Source organism: Lepus europaeus, chromosome 5 (genome assembly GCF_033115175.1).
Source record: "Lepus europaeus isolate LE1 chromosome 5, mLepTim1.pri, whole genome shotgun sequence".
NCBI classification, from domain to species: domain Eukaryota; kingdom Metazoa; phylum Chordata; class Mammalia; order Lagomorpha; family Leporidae; genus Lepus; species Lepus europaeus.
Genome location: NC_084831.1, coordinates 25863442 through 25881826, shown reverse-complemented (window position 1 = coordinate 25881826; position 18385 = coordinate 25863442). Strand labels below are relative to the sequence as shown.

Here is an 18385-nt window from a genome sequence, read left to right as displayed (position 1 = left end):
TATTGTGAAACAATGCTGCATGATTTCAGAACTTTTTTTCCACCAAACTAAACTTACCTTTTAATACATTTTGCCACATACTTTTTGGAGTACTCTAATAATTACTCCTAAATGTCTTGTATTTTGTTGTCACTGTAAATCACGTCTTTTAAAATTGCATTTTTCTACCTGTCTCTCAGCTGGTGTTTAGAAATGCAATCAATTTTTTAACTTTGGTTTTTATATAAAGCAACTACCTTATAATAGTCGACCTGTGAATTCTGTGAAGTTTTCTGCATGGACAGCAAGGAGGGACTTGTTTTGTTTCTTCCTTTCTGATCCTTATACCTTTTCTTTCTTCAGCTTCCCTCACTGTCTGGCCGGAACCTCCCATATGAGGTCACGTTGTTGTGATGGTCGGGGGCAGGGAGTGCTCTTGTCGTTGCTGTTCGATGGAATGTATTTTATTTCTTTACCGCTAAATCTGGTGTTTGCTGAAGTCTGTTTAGAATTTCAAGATACTCCTTTGTGGGTAGGGAAGTTTCTTTCTAATCCTAGTTTGCTCGTAGCTTTTATCAAGAATGGATGTTGAATTTTATCTAGCACTTTTCTGCATCTGTTGATATGCTCATATTATTTTTCTCATTTATTCTTAGTGTAGTGAATTAAATTGTTTGACTTTTATAATCTTAAACCCACCTTGCGCTGGATAAAGCTGATTTGTTATTTAGCATTGTTATTTTCATATATGTCTATATTTGATTTGCTAACATTTTGTTGGATCATTCACTCTTATGTCCTCGGTTAGATCATTCTGTTCTTTGGGGTTTGGGTTTTTTGTGTGTTTGTTGTTGTTTACATATGTCCCTTGCCAAGTGTTTTGTATCAAGATAATGCTAGCATCACAGAGTGATTTGAGGATGTTTTCTCTCTTTCTGTCTTTTAGGGTTATAAATGGAAGGTGAAATAACGTTTGCTTTCAGTGTTCAGTGAAGTTTTCCCGCAAAACTCTCTGGATCTGGCATTTCCTTTGTTGAAAGATTTTAGACTATAGATTTAATGTCTGTAATGACTGAATGATTATTTAGGCATCCTTTTTTTCTGGAGTCCATTTTGTTAAGTTTCAAATTTGTTGCACATAAAGTTGTGCATACTGCCTCTTACGTTTATAGTCCTTGCTATTATTGTTTCTGTTTTCTTTTGCATATTTATTGACATCATATTGTAGTCAGTATGGTCAGAAGTTTCGCATTTATTTGTCCTTTCAAAGAACCAATTTTGGTTTTGTTAATACTCCTGCTAATATATTTATGTTCTATTTCAACCGTTTCTGCTCTCATCTTTATAATCTCCTTTCTTCCATGGCATCTGGGCTTATTCTGTTGTTCTCTTTCTAGCATCTAATTTTCGTGCTTAGTCCATTATTTTCAATCTTACGCATCCAAGACTATAAATTTCCCTCCATGGACCACTTAGGCTGTATTCCTGTTCCTACTGATTTTTATACGCAGTTTTTCTGTTATAGCTGAGTTCTGAATATTTCCTAATTCCATTATTGTTGTTGAACAACAGCAATGCTTCTAATAACCCTGATTTATTCACAAGTATTTCTAAATTTCCAAATAATGGATTCTCTAGCTGTCTTTTGGTTACCGTTTCTTAAGCTTGTGGTTAGAGAACATTGTTTTGAAGCATTTGAAATTTGTTGTAGTACTTTCTGGACTGATGTTGTCAGTTTCACATCTATTCCATTTGTGTTTGAAAAAAATAGAGGCGGCTTTTACAACTTTTGTCTTCTAATATGCCCATTACATCAAGCTTGTTAATTGTATTCATATCTTCATTGATTTTTTTTTGTTTGTTTTCTTGATCAATCAACTGAAGAGGGAGGAATATTAAAATTTCCCACTCTGATCAGTTTGTCTATTACTCTTTAAATGTTCTGTCAATTTTTGCTTTATATATTTGGAAGCTGCTTTATTACAACATTCAAACTGCGTGTTATACATCTTCCTAGTGAATTGAGCTGTTTGTTTCAACCAATTATGGACCAATTATGAGACTCTCTTTATCTGTAGTAATATCTTTGACCTTAAAGCTTTTTTTCCCACTAGCTATTATATCAGCCTTCTTTAGGTCTTTGTCTAATCTTTTCTGTTCTCTTATTATTAACTTTTCTACTTCCTTATGCTTTATATGTGTTTTGTGTATTGCTGGATTTTTAAAAATCCAGTCTGACAGTCTACCTTTGACAAGAGATTGTAAATCATTTAAATTATGCAATGATTTCTATCCTTTTAGGATTACCCCAAAGTACCCCAGCAATATTAATATGGTTACTTAATGATGTCTCACATTAAATAGTAATTTCATGTTCCTCTTGAAAAGCCAGTAATCTTAGAGGACAACGGTGCTAATTACCCCCTCCTGATTCATACTCTGTGGTGTGTGTACTTTCATGGTATCTTACTTTTTCTCCTGAGCGAGCCTTAGTTATTGTTGCATAGAGTCAATATCCATTAAGAGCGCATTGCGTAGCTACTGCTTTTCCCTTCTTGCACATCAGTCCTTCTCTTTGGAATCTCTTTCTTTCTGTCCAGAGTGCCTGCTTTGGGATTTGTTTTCCAGTTGATGGCAGACTTCCCCACTTCTCGTTTGTCTTTAAATGGCTGTCTCCTCCGAGTTTTGAAAGAGCACTGCTATGCATCGAACATTTGATTCTCAGTTGACAGTGACATTCTCTGTGCCCATGGAGGTGTTTCCCAGTGTCTTCTACATGCCACACTGTTGCTGTCGGCTTCTCGCCGCTCCTTCCTGCGACACGTGTCCAGCTCCCTGTGTGGTCTTGTCCTTGTCTCGGGTCTCTGGCAGGTTCACCATCACGCGCCTAGGTGTGATATGGCTGTTGCCTTCTTCCCAAGCTTCTTGGATCCATGGAGCATGTCTCTCCTCAGCTCTGGAGGCTGTGTAGCTGCTACCTCTCCAGCTGCTGCCTCTGCTTTCTTCTTCCCTCCTTCCGGAAGTCTGACAGGATGTGTCCGTCTTCCTCACTGTCGTGTCTTGATTCCTAAGTCGTCTCCTGTGGTGTCCCTCTTATCCTGCCAACTTAATCTTTGTTCAATGATTTCTAGCCTCTGTTAGAGTCATTTATTGAAGATTTGTTGTAACTTTAAATACTAGTCATTTTTTATTTTATAAGGCCCTGCTTGGTTCTGTGTCAAATGTTGTTGGTCATATTTTATGGTCTCTTACTCCATGCTCACGTGTGGGATCCTATGATCCCGCTCAAGTTCTTTCACTGTGTTTAACATGCCATTTTATATTCTGTGTCTGATCCTTCTAGCATCTGAAGTCTTGGCAAACTGGGGCCAGTCATTAGTTGTTTCTCACTTCCTGCTCCCAGAGCCTGGTTTCCTTCTTTGTAGTATAATTTTTGGCTACGCCATTAGAATCCTAAACATTGTTTCTGAGAGTTCTTTGAAACCTAGGTAGAAGGTGGTGTCCTTCAGGAAGGGTTTGCATCAGCTGCTGCCCAGTGCTGAGGGCATTGCCTGCCAGAAACCTCTGCAGACGAAAGCTCAGTGTGGAAGTTTCACAGCACCCATGTCGTGGACGCTGCAGTTCCATGGGAAGGCGCACTTAGAGCTGTGCATCCTCGCTGGCCTTTCTGTTTCCTGGGCGCACAGGACCAAGGTCGGAGAGAAGCAGTCAGCCCTGAGGTCTACCCAGAGGCTGGCGGGATGGGGGAGGAAGCCCGATTTCTGGTTCACCTCCGTGCCACAGGTACAGCTGTCACGAGCCCAGATCTGTGCAGGGTGTTGTATCAAGGGTTCCACCGCACGGGGCCCAGACCTTGGTCTCCTGTCCCCTCTTCTCCACGAGGCCCCGAAAGCTGAAGTGGTTCTGCACCAGATTGTTTCTGTGCACCAAAGTTCTGTGGTTTAGGCTCTGAGAATTCCTTGTTATGTCGTCTGCTCAGGCTACTGCAGCAGAATGCTGTGGGCCGTGCGGGTACTTCAGACAGAAGACGTTTGTTCTCTAATGGGTCTGGAGGCTGGCAGTTCACGGCGAGCATGGTGCGGGCAGATCTGGTGTCTGGTGAGGGCTCTCTTCCGGGCTCATGGGCAGCCACCTCCTCACTGTGTCCTCACGTGACCTCACCGCGGTGCAGGTGCAGGAGCAGGAGGAGGAGAGAGCCCTGAGGATTCCTGCTCCCCTCCAGGGACACCAATGCCCCCTGATTAGAGCCAGGCCCCCGTGACCTTGTTTAACTTAATGGCCCCCATAAAGGAGTCCTTTCCTCTCCAGATGCCGTCCCATTGAGGATTAGACTTCCCACATATGAATTTTAGGAGAATATACTTCAGTCCTTAATACTCCCTAATTTGTAAAAAGCTTTTTCGTCTTAAATTTCATCCAACACTTGAGAACTCTTGGGTCCAAGTGCTTGGGGCTGCAGCGCTGGGACCGGGGGAAGCAGGCTTTGCCCAGCATTTCACACAGAGGTATTCCCATTTTCTTTACCTGGTCAAGGGAGGAGGGTACTCAGCTCCTCAGGGCGAAGACAGAGGCTAAAACGGCAGAGGGACCTGATAGCACCATGGTATGAAGTGGGGGGGTTGAGGGCTCTGCCTTGGGCTTTGTTAAAGTTGCTTACATTTTCCTTTTAACTTGAAAATGGGGTATGAAGGAAAGTCTAGGTGAGGCCTGGGGATTTTCTGAGAAGCGATTGGATTTACCCCCAGAAGGCCTAGTCCTGGCCAGTGAGGCAGCTCAGTGGCCAGTACTGGTCGCTCTCCTGTGTGTCCTGCCAGAGGCCACTGAAGGACACTCCCATGGGTTGTGCCTTCCTGGCATCTCTGTGTGCTCTTGCTGGGCTTCCCAGCCTGACACCAGGTAGGAGGAGAGCTGGGGACATACAGCGCAATGCAGGCTTCAGTGTGGACACTCAAGGCCTAAGACTGAGAATAGACGTGGCCTTCGTGCCAACACCAGGGAATTTGGTGCCGTGTTCCTAACCCTATTCATGGGTCTGGTCCATAGGTGAGATATAGGTGTCCAAGAACTTCCTGTCCACTCACCTTTGACTGCCCCCTTCAGCCAGAATTGCAGAACTCTCTTAAGTTCATGGTGTTTTATGAGGTGAGCATTCATCCATTCAAGGACTCTAGGTACAACCTCTGCCCTTGAAAAACATGATCATGGCAGTGAGGGCAGGCATAGAAATATAAAACTACAGTGGAGACAGAAAAGTGCTGATGGAGATGAGTCCAGGGTGCTACAGAAACCCCAGGATGGAGCTGCTAACCAGAAGTTCTGGGAAGTTCTCACAGAGAAAGCAACATAGTGACGTTTAAGAGGGTCTGGAAGGCTGGGCGGGCTTGGAAATCAGTATTCAGAGTGGATGCATGTGCAAAGGCACTGAGGGCTGGTACAGTCTATTAGGACTGAAAGTAACCCAGTGTTCCTAGGTCAACGTGAGGATGGAAAGGTAAGCAGGCTCCAGATCATGGCCAAGAGGCCTGGGTCTTGTTCTGAAACAGAGCTCTGCAAGGCTAGCCGTGTAGATTGTTGTTAATAACAATGGTAATGGCCGGCGCCACGGCTCACTAGGCTAATCCTCTGCCTGTGGCGCCGGCACTCTGGGTTCTAGTCCTGTTTGGGGCGCCGGATTCTGTCCCGGTTGCTCCTCTTCCAGGCCAGCTCTCTGCTGTGGCCCGGGAAGGCAGTGGAGGATGGCCCAAGTGTTTGGGCCCTGCACCCACATGGGAGACCAGGAAAAAGCATCTGGCACCCGGCTTCGTATCGGCGCAGCGCACCGGCCGTGGTGGCCATTTCGGGGGTGAACCAATGGAAGGAAGACCTTTCTCTCTCTCTCTCTCTCTCTCTCTCTCTCTCTCTCACTGTCTAACTCTGCCTGTCAAAATAAATAAATAAGTAACAATGGTAATTCTTACTGCTGGGGTGCCTACATTGTACCAAACACTGAGCTGATCCCTCTGAATGTATGATTTTATATGATTCTCTGAACAGCACAGTGAACTAAGTTTTAATAGGCCTATCTGATGGACAAAGAAACGGAGCCATGTGTAGATTAAAGGGTAGGAAATAGCTAGGAAATAGCTGTCGCCCATAGCTTGGAAGTGGCAGAGCTGGGATTTAAACCCAGTCTTGGTGGTCCCAGCATCCATGCACTTCTCTAGCTGTGCTGAGCTGCTGGGTGAAACAAGGTCTCAGTGTGGGTGTAAGGGATGGCTCCAGGGAAGATGAGGTCCACACATCCTTCAGGGCCAGAGCAATAGCAGGAATGCCTGAGGTTTTGAAAAATGGCCCTGGTAGCGGTGAGAGGACTGGAGGGGGCCCATGGAGGGAGAGAGACTAGTCAGGAGCTTGAATCCGTTACCTATATAGGGAAAAGGAGGCATCAACCAAGGCTTTGGAAGATGGAGGGGAAATGGATGAGAGAGAGTTGGGAGATGGAACGGGACTTGGTGGCTGGTTGGATTGGGGGATCCAAGTAGAGTTTATTCAACATTTTATCCCAAGTGACATCAAGGGTACTCATGATGTATTCAATGGGAGCTGTAAAAATGAAATACATGAGGGATACCAGGCCTTGCGGGGTCTCACAGGGAAATATGATACATTTGAAGTGCCTGTGGTTCGTCTGATGTCATTTGGATGCAGTGGGTGGGAACTCTGCACAGATCTGGCTCAAGGGAGAGATTTGGGTGTTCCCACCACCAGGGCAGGAACAGAAGCCTGAGGAAAGGGCCCTCTTTCTTGGAAAGGGTGCAGAGAATGAGATTTGGAGCGGATCTGAGAACACCATCGTTCCAGGAGGAAGAATGGGATCCAATGAAAGCGACAAAGGAGGAGCAGTGTGAGAGGCAGGAGCAGGCTCCTGGTGCCAGGGCAGGGAGACTTCCAACTCGGACATGTCTGGGGACGTGAATGCTGGCAAAGTCTTGTCGGGGAAGAACTGAACGAGCCCTTGACTTTGCCTTTGGAGGAAGACCTTGCAGAGGAGCTCTGGGGGAGCAGCAGAGAGCAGAGTAGGGTGAGAAGTCAGTGGATGGAAGTGAGACTGGAGGCCGGTGGTGTAGACAGCCCTCGTGGTAAGTTTGATGGCTGAGAGCAGAGCTAACAAAGAGGAGGAGAGTGAGGATACAGGAGAAAGATGATGGAAAGACAAGGAAGCTCCGGGAATGGGATTGGGAACGCCGCGCCCTTCTTGCAAGGAGCCAATGGAGGAAGCTGCTGTTACTCGAAGGGGCTGAGAGGTTTCCCTGCAGGAGTGTGGAATGGGGTGCTTGCCCCTTGGTCTTCTCCTAACTGTGGAACGATGGCACCTGCCAGGCGCTTCTTGCCTGGAGTTCCACACCTGCCATGAGAGGACCTCCACTGGCTGAGCTGAGGGAGCTAGAAATGTCCCAGCAGCCAGGGCCCTCCACCGCAGTCACAAGGTCCAAAATGCTCTCCTGTGGGAACAGCCAAGAACTTACATAAAGGTTCCAGCATGGACCGAGCACTTACAGGCTCCGCAGCTCTGTGCTGTGGGAACCATGAGGACTCACTTCTTAACGGGGAGGCAAGCTGGGGACGTGGATCTACGCAGTAAACCAGGAATGAAACAAATAAGACATTGTCCTGGGATCTTGGTTAGGTTCGAGGGAAAGGGACAGGAAACATCAAAGTGATGCAGCCTCCATCGGGATGGCCTTGGGCCGTGTTAACCCCACCTTGGCAATTTGAGCCCTTAGTCCTTATAATACGATAGTATAATATGCCATCAACATTACTGTGACCTCTGCCTGGAGTAAAATCTCCCGAATTTGGGTGATCTTGAAAAATAGTTGGGGCCTTGGAAGACCCAGGTACCCAGCTCCTTCCCCAAGGATCTGCTGATTCTGGGGTGCAGGCTAGGAAGTCTCGCTTTGAGAGAGCATCCTGATGGAAAGGGAAGTGATTTCATGAGCTGCAGAGCAAAGTGCATAGGACCCACACCCAGCACCCACGCCCGGCACTCTGCCCAGGCAGCCCCAGCGCATGGGGCCCGCGCCCGGCACTCTGCCCAGGCAGCCCCAGCGCACGGGGCCCGCGCCCGGCACCCCACCCCAGCTTCAGCCACACTGCACTCCGCATCCTGGCACACCTGGCCCTTTGTGTGATCCTCTGACCTCCGTCTGCTGCGTCTTCCCTTTTCTTCCAAATGCTTGTCCCCCTTTGAGACTCAGTCCAACAGCCCCTCTTCCTGGAAGGCCTTCCTGACTCCACCAGGTGATGCCCTCCTGTGCCTGCAACACTTCCTCAGCCCCTTGTGGCTCTGCATGGGCCGTGCTGTGCTGTTTAGAATCTGATTCCCCTCCAACTCACGAGGGCCCTGGAAGCAGCGATGGCATTTTGATGATTTCCTCTGCCCTTAGCACAGCACTTGGCAGCAGGCGAAGCTCAGCAGGTGTTTCAGCATGAGCGCACCTGATGGGGAAGACCCCGTCTCTGGATCAGGCAGCTCCTTGCATTTGGCCGTGCCCAGGTTGGGCTTCAGGTTCGGGCCATTGTCTCAGACCCACCTCTTGTCAGGACCGTTGGGTGTTGGGTTCAGCCTGGTGGAAGGAAACATGGCTGATGAAATTTCCATGGCCAGGGCTGCAACCCAGACCTGCCTAGGTGCCCCCTACCTGCGCACATCTGCCTCTCCTCGGCAGCCTCCCAGTGTGAGCGGAGACATGACCCAATTTGCATATGAGCATCGCTGGATTGGATTAGGAAAGTCAATCCACCTTCAGTGGAGAAGAAGCAGAAGTGGGTCAAAGTGAGAGAGGGAGGATGGGGGGCCAATGAGAGGAAGAAGGGAAGGGCGGCTGATCTCGTGAGTTGCAGAGCCAAAGATAGCAGCGCCTTGATTTGGCGACAGCCACTGCCGCTCCTCTCTTTGTCGAGCTGGGGAGTGGAGAAATGACTGGCGGCAAGTGAGCCCAGCCAGTGCCAATGGCAGGAGCATGTCTGTTCACTCACTTATTCATTCAGCAAACACTGACTCGCACCCCCTCTCTGAGTTGGCCCCGGGGGAGATGCCATGGTCAGAGAGCTGGCCCCTGCCCCTCGTGGCTGCACAGGGACCCTCTGATAGCCTCCTGCATACCCAAAGCCTAACTCCTGTCTTCCTTATAGCTGTCTCCCTGCTCTACACACAGATCCCTCCCAGCCCCTCCCCATGCATCCCCGGCTTCAGCAGCAGCATCCCACCATGTAGTTTCCTGTGTACTCCTGACCTCTGGCGGCCCCTCCTACCGGACCATGAGCTCTCTGAGGGCAGCCATGTGTCTCTTGCCTGCAGGTGCCTTTCCAAACCCCAGCACTGGGCAGGTGCATAGTGACAGCTGAGTGAATGGGGAATGTTTGCATCCACAAAGCAGCGAGGGGAATGAGTCAGTGAGGGGCCAAAAGATTCCCTGTTCTCAGAACCACCAAAGTTAAACCCAAGGCAGAGACCAGAGCTCCAGGACCTCTGAGAGGTCCCCAGTGGCTTTCTTTACCTAAATCGTCAAGTGCCTTCTTCCAAGGTCCTGGAGGCCCCTTTTGGGAAGCCCCAGGGGCCTCAGGTCTTCAGCCTTCCCATTGGCCTCCCCCTCCCTACCGCCCCCAGGAGCTCATGCTGCAGCCCTGCCCTTGGCCCTCAGCATGACCCCAGCAGGAATCACCGTCCAGGCTGCGTCCAGGGAAAGTGAGTGCCCTCCTTCCGTGGAGCTAAGAGCCACTTTGGCAGCAGCATGGTAAACTGAGGCTAAAGGGCCACCATCAGCCTGGAGAGCTCAGAGAAGTGTTCCAAGGAAGACAGGGAAAGCCGAGCCTGGAGCACAGCATTGCCAAGAAAGGCCAAGGGCAGGCTCTCGGTTTCCGTGCCAGGATAATGGATTTCATCCAGAGAGTCAGGACTTTTAACAAAGTCCTCTGTGGTGACGAAAGCCTTTCTTCAGAACCTGCTAGCCTGGCATTGGCTGTGCGGTGCATGTAGCTTGCAGCTGCTAGGTTGGCGTTGGCTGTGGGGTGCAGGAAACGCCTCCAGTGTCTTGGGCACCTTGTATTTTCCCATGTACCATTCTTTGCGTGTGCCTCTCGTCCTCCTGACTACAAGAAGCAAAGGATGGGAAGATGCCTCGGCTCACAACTCCTCAGCTCACATCTCATCCCCCAGAGTTCTGTCCCACGGTCATCCTTAACTCTGAGGCCAGCTAAGGACAATGCCGCACGCCCAGCAAGGCAGGCTGTGCTCGGAAGGGGTGAGTGAAGGAAGGGGCGTGGAGTAAACCACTACCCATGCCTGTCACAGAATCCCCAAAAGGGAACTGGGTCAGAGCAGATTCTGCTGGGTTGAAGCAGGCTCTTTTTCCACCTTTGTGGATGACCCCCGAAATACTTAATGGAACCCTGGGGTGCCTGGGAACCCAGTTTGAAAACCATCTCTCTAGGTCGGCGATCAGCAAACTTGTCTGTAAAGCACCAAGTAATAGTTAAGTCTTTGATGGCCATGTAATGTCTTCCTTGCATGTTCTTCATTGCAAGTTTTTGCTTTTTTAATCTTTAAAAACGTGAAGCCCCTTCTTAACTCCAGGAACCATGTATACGCACAGTGGAGGGGGCAGAGTTTCCCACCCCCTTCTTTAGGGGACAGTGAGGCACTGGGAGGGTAGAGGGCGGGCAGCAGGGGCAGAGAACCCAGTTTTTTTTTTTTTTTGCAGGAAAGCAACCATGAGCCCTCGGGAGACTGCTGCTCCCCAGACATGCCCCTTAACCGTGGATGCTCTGCAGCCACCCCCAGATCCTGGGCACTGGCTGGCAGGACCCAGAGCCCCATCCTTTGGCTGATCCTGGACAGAAGCCAGGGTGTGACAAGTGTCCCCCAGGGCTGCAGGTGGGCATCCTCCGTGATCCCACCCCCACTAATCCCAGAGCAGGTGCTGTGCCGTGCGGGGTCTCATCGCTGGGACTCTGCCCCCACCCGCCTTCTGTCCCGAGCTCAGGCTCAGGGTCCTCCTGAGCCCTCCTCCTGCCTCTCGGCCCTGCCTGAACCCCTGGTTCATCTCTGTGTCTCATTCTCCCTTCATGCTGAGTCATACCTTCCCATCAACTTGACCGTGGTGTCCAGACAGCTTTTGATGGCTGCTGGGCAGACTCTGTCAGGCCATCTTCCCGGCTCCCTGCCCTGCCGCCGCTGTCGCCCCTGCTCGCTCTTTCCCTTCCTTGCTTGCAGCATTGTCCGGGCCAAGCCCACACCTTGCTGCACCCAGCCAGGCCAAGTGCACCCGCCTCCTCCGCGCTCTCCTTCCTTCTCCCTGTTTGCAGTCTTCCAGCACTCACCATCTGCACGGCGTCCTTGGCATTTAGATTCTGCACTAGATCATCAGGCAAGCGAGGTAGCTCATGGCAGGCAGCTCGCTCGGTGCTTGGCACAAAGCAGGTGCTTGGTAATTAGGTCCTAGATGATGGGTTTGTTTATTCATTTATCTAATGGGCCTAAATGGGGTGTCTGAGCTGTATACAAATGTGCCTATCTGATCACGTCTGTTTCATGTGCTGCCTGTCCCCCTGCCTCAGCAAGGGGCTGTGTGAGCCTGATTGAGCTGCATGTCAGTTCCTGAGTCTTACAGGATTCTGTCTTTAAACGATGGCCAAAGCGGGGGGGGGGGGGGGGGGGCAGCTTCAGTGCCTTGTGCACAGGCTGCCCCACCGCCCTGTGCTGTGTGTGTGCAGCACTGTTCTTGATATAATGAGCTCCCCCAGAGGGTCAGCGCCCTGAAATGTGGTTCACCTCCACGGCAGCTCTAACCAGTGATGTGAATCCTCTTGTGACTCTGGGTTCTGGCCTGCCAGGCAATAGTTCCCCGTTATAGCGGCAATAATCATCCACTCCCGTCTTTGGCTCTGGCTTGGGTAGCAGGGTCATCTGCCCCCAGGCTGCTGGAAGGGCTGAGGCAGTGGCTGTGTGCAGCCAGGACCCCTTACTCCTGCAGAGCCTGGCCTCTCCTGCAGAAAGCACTGCCTGGCCTGTGTGACTGTGGCCAGCGGGATTTGCTGGGCACCTGCTGGGGTCCAGGAAAAAAAAAGTCAGGGTGGTCTGAGGCGTTCCGTGGTGGACCTGAGGCCTGGCAGGGATGGTAGAAGGCACCAGATCAGAGTGATGAAGAGCCTGGCCTCTGGCTAGCTGGGGTGAGTCTCGGCCCTGTCTCAGGCAAGTCTCTCAGACCCTGCCTGGGTTTTCCCCTCCAAAGTAGCTGTCGTTCCTGCAGTCCCTGCACTGTCACAGAAGAAGGACACTGCGGTGAGGTGTCCCGGAGCACCTCCCAGGCCGAGTGTCAGCCAACTGTGGCCTGTGGCCTAACCAGCTCGTTACTTGTTTTGTCAGTAAAATTATATTGGAACAGCCACACCCACTCATGGATGAAGATACTTCCAGAAGTTTGTGGAACCTGGAATGAAAAGATAGGTTGATTTTGTTGCAAAAAAAAAGTTTGAAATGTATGCATAGTTTTTTTTTCCATGTATGCATTTTCTACAAACTTTCTGAAGATACCTCTCATGCATGGATTTCAAAATGCTGTGTCTCAGAATAAACTTACCTTTTGATTCCATTTCCTGTGAAATTAAAAAAAAATTATTGAAGGGACCAGCACTGTGGCATAGTAGGTTAAGTCTGTCTGCAGTGCAGGCATCCCATATGTGTGCTGGTTCATGTTCCAGCTGCTCCTCTTATGATCCAGCTCCCTGCTAATGCACCTTGGAGAGCAGTGGAAGATGGCCCAAGTGCTTGGGCCCCTGCACCCACGTAAGGGACCTGGAAGAAGCTCCTGACTCCTGGCTTTGGATGGGCCCAGTTCCAGCTGTTGTGGTTACTTGGGGAGTGAACTAGCTGATGGAAGACTTTCGCTCTCGCTCGCTCGCTCTCCCTCTCTCTTTCTGCCTCTGCCTGTCAAATAAATAAATAAATCTTTAAAAACATTAATTTGAGAGGCAGAAAGAAAGACTCCCCAAATGCCTACAGTGAAACCAGGAGCTTGGGACTCAGTCCAGGTCTCTCACATGGGTGGCGGGAACCCAGCTGCTTGAACCATCACCACAGCCTCCCAGGCCCAGGGTCTCCATTAGCAGGAACTTGGAACACAGAGCAGAGCTGGCTTTCAGACCCAGACACTCTGATGTGGGACACTGATGTCCTAACCACTAGACTGAACACCCAGCCCCATGAGCTGTTCAGCGTTCCCTCATTCGTGCTGTGTGTGGCTATGTAATTCTGCAATAACAGAGATGAGAAATTCTGACAAAGACCGTATTCCCACAAAGGGGAAAACATTTACTGTCTGGCCCATCACAGAAGATGTTGGCCTACCTCATCCTAAGTGGGAATTGCCAGAAAGCTGAGAGCCCAGCAGTGCATCCATCCTGGAGGAGTGGGGAAGCTTGGGAAGCAGGCTCCCGGTCCGTATTTTCCAAGCTCCTAGCACGTGCCTGGCACACTCATGGGCACTGCTGGTGCAGAGGCAGTGAGACCTGACCTCACCCTCCTGGAGTCCATGGCATAGTGGAGGAACAGGTCAACAGACCAATCACAGAGCAGTAGGCGGGTTCTGAGACAGAGGTGGGAGGAAAGTGCTAGATGCCCCCCCCACATTCACACACACACAACGCCCCCTTGTCAGGGTTAGGCAGAGAGAACTGAGACAAGGGGGAGCTCATGGATGAGGGGACGTTTCCCAGGGAAGTGACATGAAGAGGGAAGAGTGTACAGATTGGAGTTGTGAACAGGCCACCATGATGGGGGCACCCAGCTGCTTGCGTGGCCTCAGAGTCCGTGTGGCAGCCAAGGCAGAGGCCCCTCCTTGTGTGCCAAGCTGGGGAATCTTCAGAGTGGCAGGACTGTGGAAGGCAAGGGGTGGGGAGAGGACTCCAGTTGGTGCAGATGATCCCACGATGGTGCCAGGAGCCGACAGGGAGCATTCTGCATGGGAAAATGCAGAAAGGCCAAGGAACTGCCCTTTCTGTGGACAGTGAAGGTCCAGCCCATCCTTCTCAACCCAGCCCAGCCACTGCCTGCTGCAGGCCCACACCCCTTTGCCTAAACCACTGCTGTGGCCCCGGAAATGTCTCCTGGCTCTCACCCCCTCCCCCACAGTGCTGTTGCTTCAGACAGTCATGCCTTTGCTCACATCAGTTCATGGTCCTCTGCTGTCCACAGGACAGAACCCAAAACTGTAGCATGGTGGGCAGCCTTTCCCGATCTGGCCCTCCTGTTTCTCTCTTATCCTTACCCTCCACTTCCCCGTCACTTCAGCAAGTCCAGGTCAGTTAGGAGACCCTGGACAAGTCACATCATTCCATGTCCCTGCTCACCCCTCTGCCCGAAGGCTTTTCCTTCTCTGCCAGTCGGTTGAACTCTATCAATTCATCTTCTAAACGTGGTGGGGCCCCGTGGCCCCAGGAAGCTTCCTCGACCTTTCTTCTGACCAATGGCGATCACCCCCTCCCTCCCCTGCATCCACCACAGACCCACTGGTGTGCTCACAGATGGCCTTGTCCAGAGATGCTCCCCACTATGAGTCCCACCCATGTGCAGAGGAGCCCTGCCCACGCGTGAGGACAAGACACTGCAGTGCACCTTGGGGTTGGCTCTGCTGGCAGCCTAGCAGCACACAGGTGCTGAATGGAGGAAGCCTACAGAAGGCATCAGTCACAACTAGGGAAGACTTTCCGTGGGAATTCTACAGTCGTTGGGTTGTGAGATAGAACACAGGGGAGCAATGTCAGCATCCCTGTTGGAAGGGTAAGGATGGTCATAAGATTGACACAGCCAAGAGACCCAGATTAGACATGAGGAGTGGGTTCCTCTGTGTGTTGTCTTCATGAATGGAGCCACTACCCACCCTCCAAATGTTTCAAGCCAGAAACCTGCAAGTCACCCTAGATGTCCCCTCTCCGCCATCCCCAGGCCCATCCAATCACAAGGCCTGAGGTTTCACTCAGACCCAGCCTTGTCTCCACCTGCTTCATCACTGACCTACACTATGCAAACCTGGAGCCCGCCTCACCCGCATACCACAGGCCTCACTTGCCATGACGTTCCCGCCTCATTGCTGTTCAACGTGAGCCAGCAGGCTGATGTCTTCCCAAATACATGTGTCCCCGTCACCCAGGACTTGAAAAGGCCCTTCTACCACTCCCTCAGCCTAAAACCCAATGCTGTGTGTATGTGTGTGTGTTTGGGGTGGGAGAGTGGAACATGATACCTTCAGGACCAAGCCCCAGACAAACTTCCCAAGTTCTGGGCTCTCCTGAGTCATCTCCCCGCACTGGAGTCCCAGCCACGTCCCCCAGAGCAAGGCAGCCAGCAGAAATGCTCAGCTGTAGAACTGCCATCAACAGACACCAAGCAGCTTGTTCCAGAATGTTCTATCCCTGCCGTAACTCAGGCCCTGTGCACCTGGCTCCTTCCCTCTCCCAGGATTCTTACCTTTGGACTTCAGAATACCCTCAGATGCCCCCTCTGCAAGTGGCCTCCCTGCCACCCCGTTCATCAGGCCAGCCACTGCCTCCTCTTCGCTCCATGGCCCCTGCCAGAGGTAGCATCTGGTGCCTGCTGTCACGGTTCTCTGTTTCCTTTTCTGTCTCTCCTTCTCATCAAAGGCAAGGGCTGTGTTGTGCTCACTGTTGAGTCCCACCCCTACCCTGGCATATGGTGCCTGCTTGGTAAATATTTGTGGAAGGCAGGACTCGGTCTGGGAGGAAGAGGGGAATGGGGGACTTGCGGAAATCTCCTTCGGAGAGCATTCATTTATTCCACAAATAAACAGACAACAGGGATGGAGGACAGCAGGCAGGGAGAAGCTGAGAGAAACTTCTGCAGATCCCTGGAGGCAAGAGAGATGAGACTCCACATGTGGCTTGCAAAATCGCCCCCGAGCCCGAGGGGACTTCTGTGCGATAAAGCGTGAAGGGAGAGTCTGATCAGCTCCTGGCTGGCCAGATGTGTGGAGGGGTGCTGTAAGGCCTCCAGAACGGGCCAGATGGGCCTCAATCAACTTCAGGAATGGTGGGGGCCTCAGAGACCCTGTGGCCAGGAGAGACGTAGCTCAGGCTCAGAAAGGTGGCCCAGAAGTGCAGGATGGAGTCACAGGGACTCTGGGACACAAGGGGGAAAGCCGCCACCTTCCTTGCAGCCCCGCCCACGCTAACTCTGTGTCCCTCCCTAGGTGATCAAGCTGGCCTTTGAGGAGTTTGACTTGGAGAGGGGCTATGACACCCTGACAGTTGGGGACGGAGGGCAGGACGGGGACCAGAAGACGGTTCTATACATGTAAGTGAAGCGCTGTGTGGGGGCTGTGGGTGGGGCTGCCTGGGGACCTTGGCTGGGGGAGGGGGCTGGGCTTACTGAGCCCATCTGGGTCATGAGACCACATGTGGCAAGGACAGCATCCCACAGTATCCCTGCTTTCAGCAGCAGCCCTCCCTGCCCCTCTCAGTGCCAACCCAGGGGGACAGAGCACACAGGGTCTCCCCGGGAAGTCACCCGAAGCATGTTAAGAATGAGCGATCTCCCTGGGGACAGGGGGCATGGCAGTGCTCTGTGGGAGCCAGGTGCACCCCCTTCACTGCCTGCTTCTGCGCAGAGCCAGCTTCTGCCCTGGCAGTGTCTATCCCAGGCCCTGGCAGTTTGTCTTTGGACAGTGACCGTGAACATGCCTGGCCTGCCTGCCTGCCCCCACGCTCAGAACTGCTTGGGAGATGGCTGGTTTTGGAGAATCGGGATCACTTAGATGCAGTGACCACACTTCGTGAACCGGGAAAGGCCAGCTCGAGGTCTAGTCCAGGGAGATGGCGATATCTGACCGGCCTGAGAGTCCAGTACATTGGGTCTTTGCTCTTGGGGCCATTTATCTCCTGCCTTCCCAGCACCAGGAGCCTGGTGTGAAAGCCGGGAAAAGCCGTGTGGTACATGTGCCCGACTGTCCATCTCCCTTTCCAGGAAGGGGAGGCCCCGTGTGTGGAGCACCTCCTGGGCAGCCAGGCACTGGATGGGATGTTTCGCATTAGTTATCTTGCTCAATCCCCACGACAGTCTCGCGAGAAAGGTGTTCTTCGCCAGGTTTAGCAGGCGGGGAGACTGAGGCCCGGCAGCTGCAGAGATGGTTGGCATCAGAGCCAGCGCTGGGTTCATGTCTTTTGATTTCAATCAGGGACAGCGCCCCATGCCACACCCTATACCACCAGGCTTGCTCCACCCAGTTACCATCTGGCCCTACTGCTTGATGTTAAAAGGCCAATGGGTGATGGCTGGTTTGTCCAGGGATGGTTCTGTGCTGGGTGTTTCTCACGCCTTCCCCAAACTCACCAGGAAATGATGCTGTCAGAGCAGCTCAGTGACTCTTCTCATCCAGTGACACCTGCTGAGTCAGGTGACATGGCTGGGACATGGCACGGAGTAGTGAGTGCAGAGGGTAGCCTCCCCCTGCCCTTCTGTGGTGCAGTTCTCCAGGGGAACAGACCAACAGGAGACAATTGGCAGGGCCACACAGGCAGGCAGATGGAGACGGATTTGTTACCATTGGCTCTGAGGATTTGGGAAGCTCATGGGTCCCCAGGTCTGCTGGGAGAGTCAGCAGACCGGACACCCAGGAGGGCCCATGGTGTCCTTCTAGTCCAAAGGCCAGCAGGCTTGAAACCCAGGAAAAGCCAGCATTTCAGTTCAAGTCTGAGGTCCCAGTTCAAAGGCAGGCAGGCAGGCAGGCATCAAGAATTCTCTTATTCAGGGCAGGCCTTCTGCTGAGGTGAGGGTCACCCATTTGCTTGAATCCTATAGTGATGTAGATGTTAGCCTCACCCAAACACGCTCTCGGAATGATGTCGGCCCAAATGTCTGAGCCTGGTGAGGGTGACGTGTAGCATCTTCCGTCACGGCCACTCTTCTCCTCCGCCTAATGAATGCCCATCTCTCACCTACTACCCTAGTTTGCTGGCTTGCATGGTACATCTATGCCAGGTCCCCAAGAGCCCAGGATCCCAGCCTCCACTCCTCTCCATACCCCTCTGTGCTTCTTCAGAGAGAGAGAACCTTGGAACGAGAGCTGAAAAGGCCTTGATGATCAGACAACGCATTCCCCTCATGTAATGTGGAGTGAAAAAGGCCAGAGAGGCTCACGCACTTGCCTGAGTTCCTGCAGCACCTGAGTGGCAGAGCCAGGGCTTGGTCCCAGGCCCCACATCAGTGCTGCCTGAGGGAGCCCCCACCCCGCACCCCACCAAGTGTGGCAGCCCGGGGGCTCTCTCACCACCTCTGGATCTTTTTCAGCCAACATGGGTCTCAGACCTTCAGGAAAACTCGCAGAACACCTGGGCTCCTTTGGCCTCATGAGTG

General features: G+C 51.8%; 1 protein-coding gene across 1 annotated transcript in view; it reads left to right on the top strand.

The window, feature by feature from the left end:
• CSMD2 (CUB and Sushi multiple domains 2) overlaps nt 1-18385 on the top strand; it is a 615632-nt gene that overhangs the window by 329240 nt on the left and 268007 nt on the right. The window contains exon 11 of the mRNA XM_062193240.1: nt 16224-16327. Coding sequence (XP_062049224.1) covers nt 16224-16327 — 104 coding nt within the window. The remainder of the gene's footprint in view (nt 1-16223; nt 16328-18385) is intronic.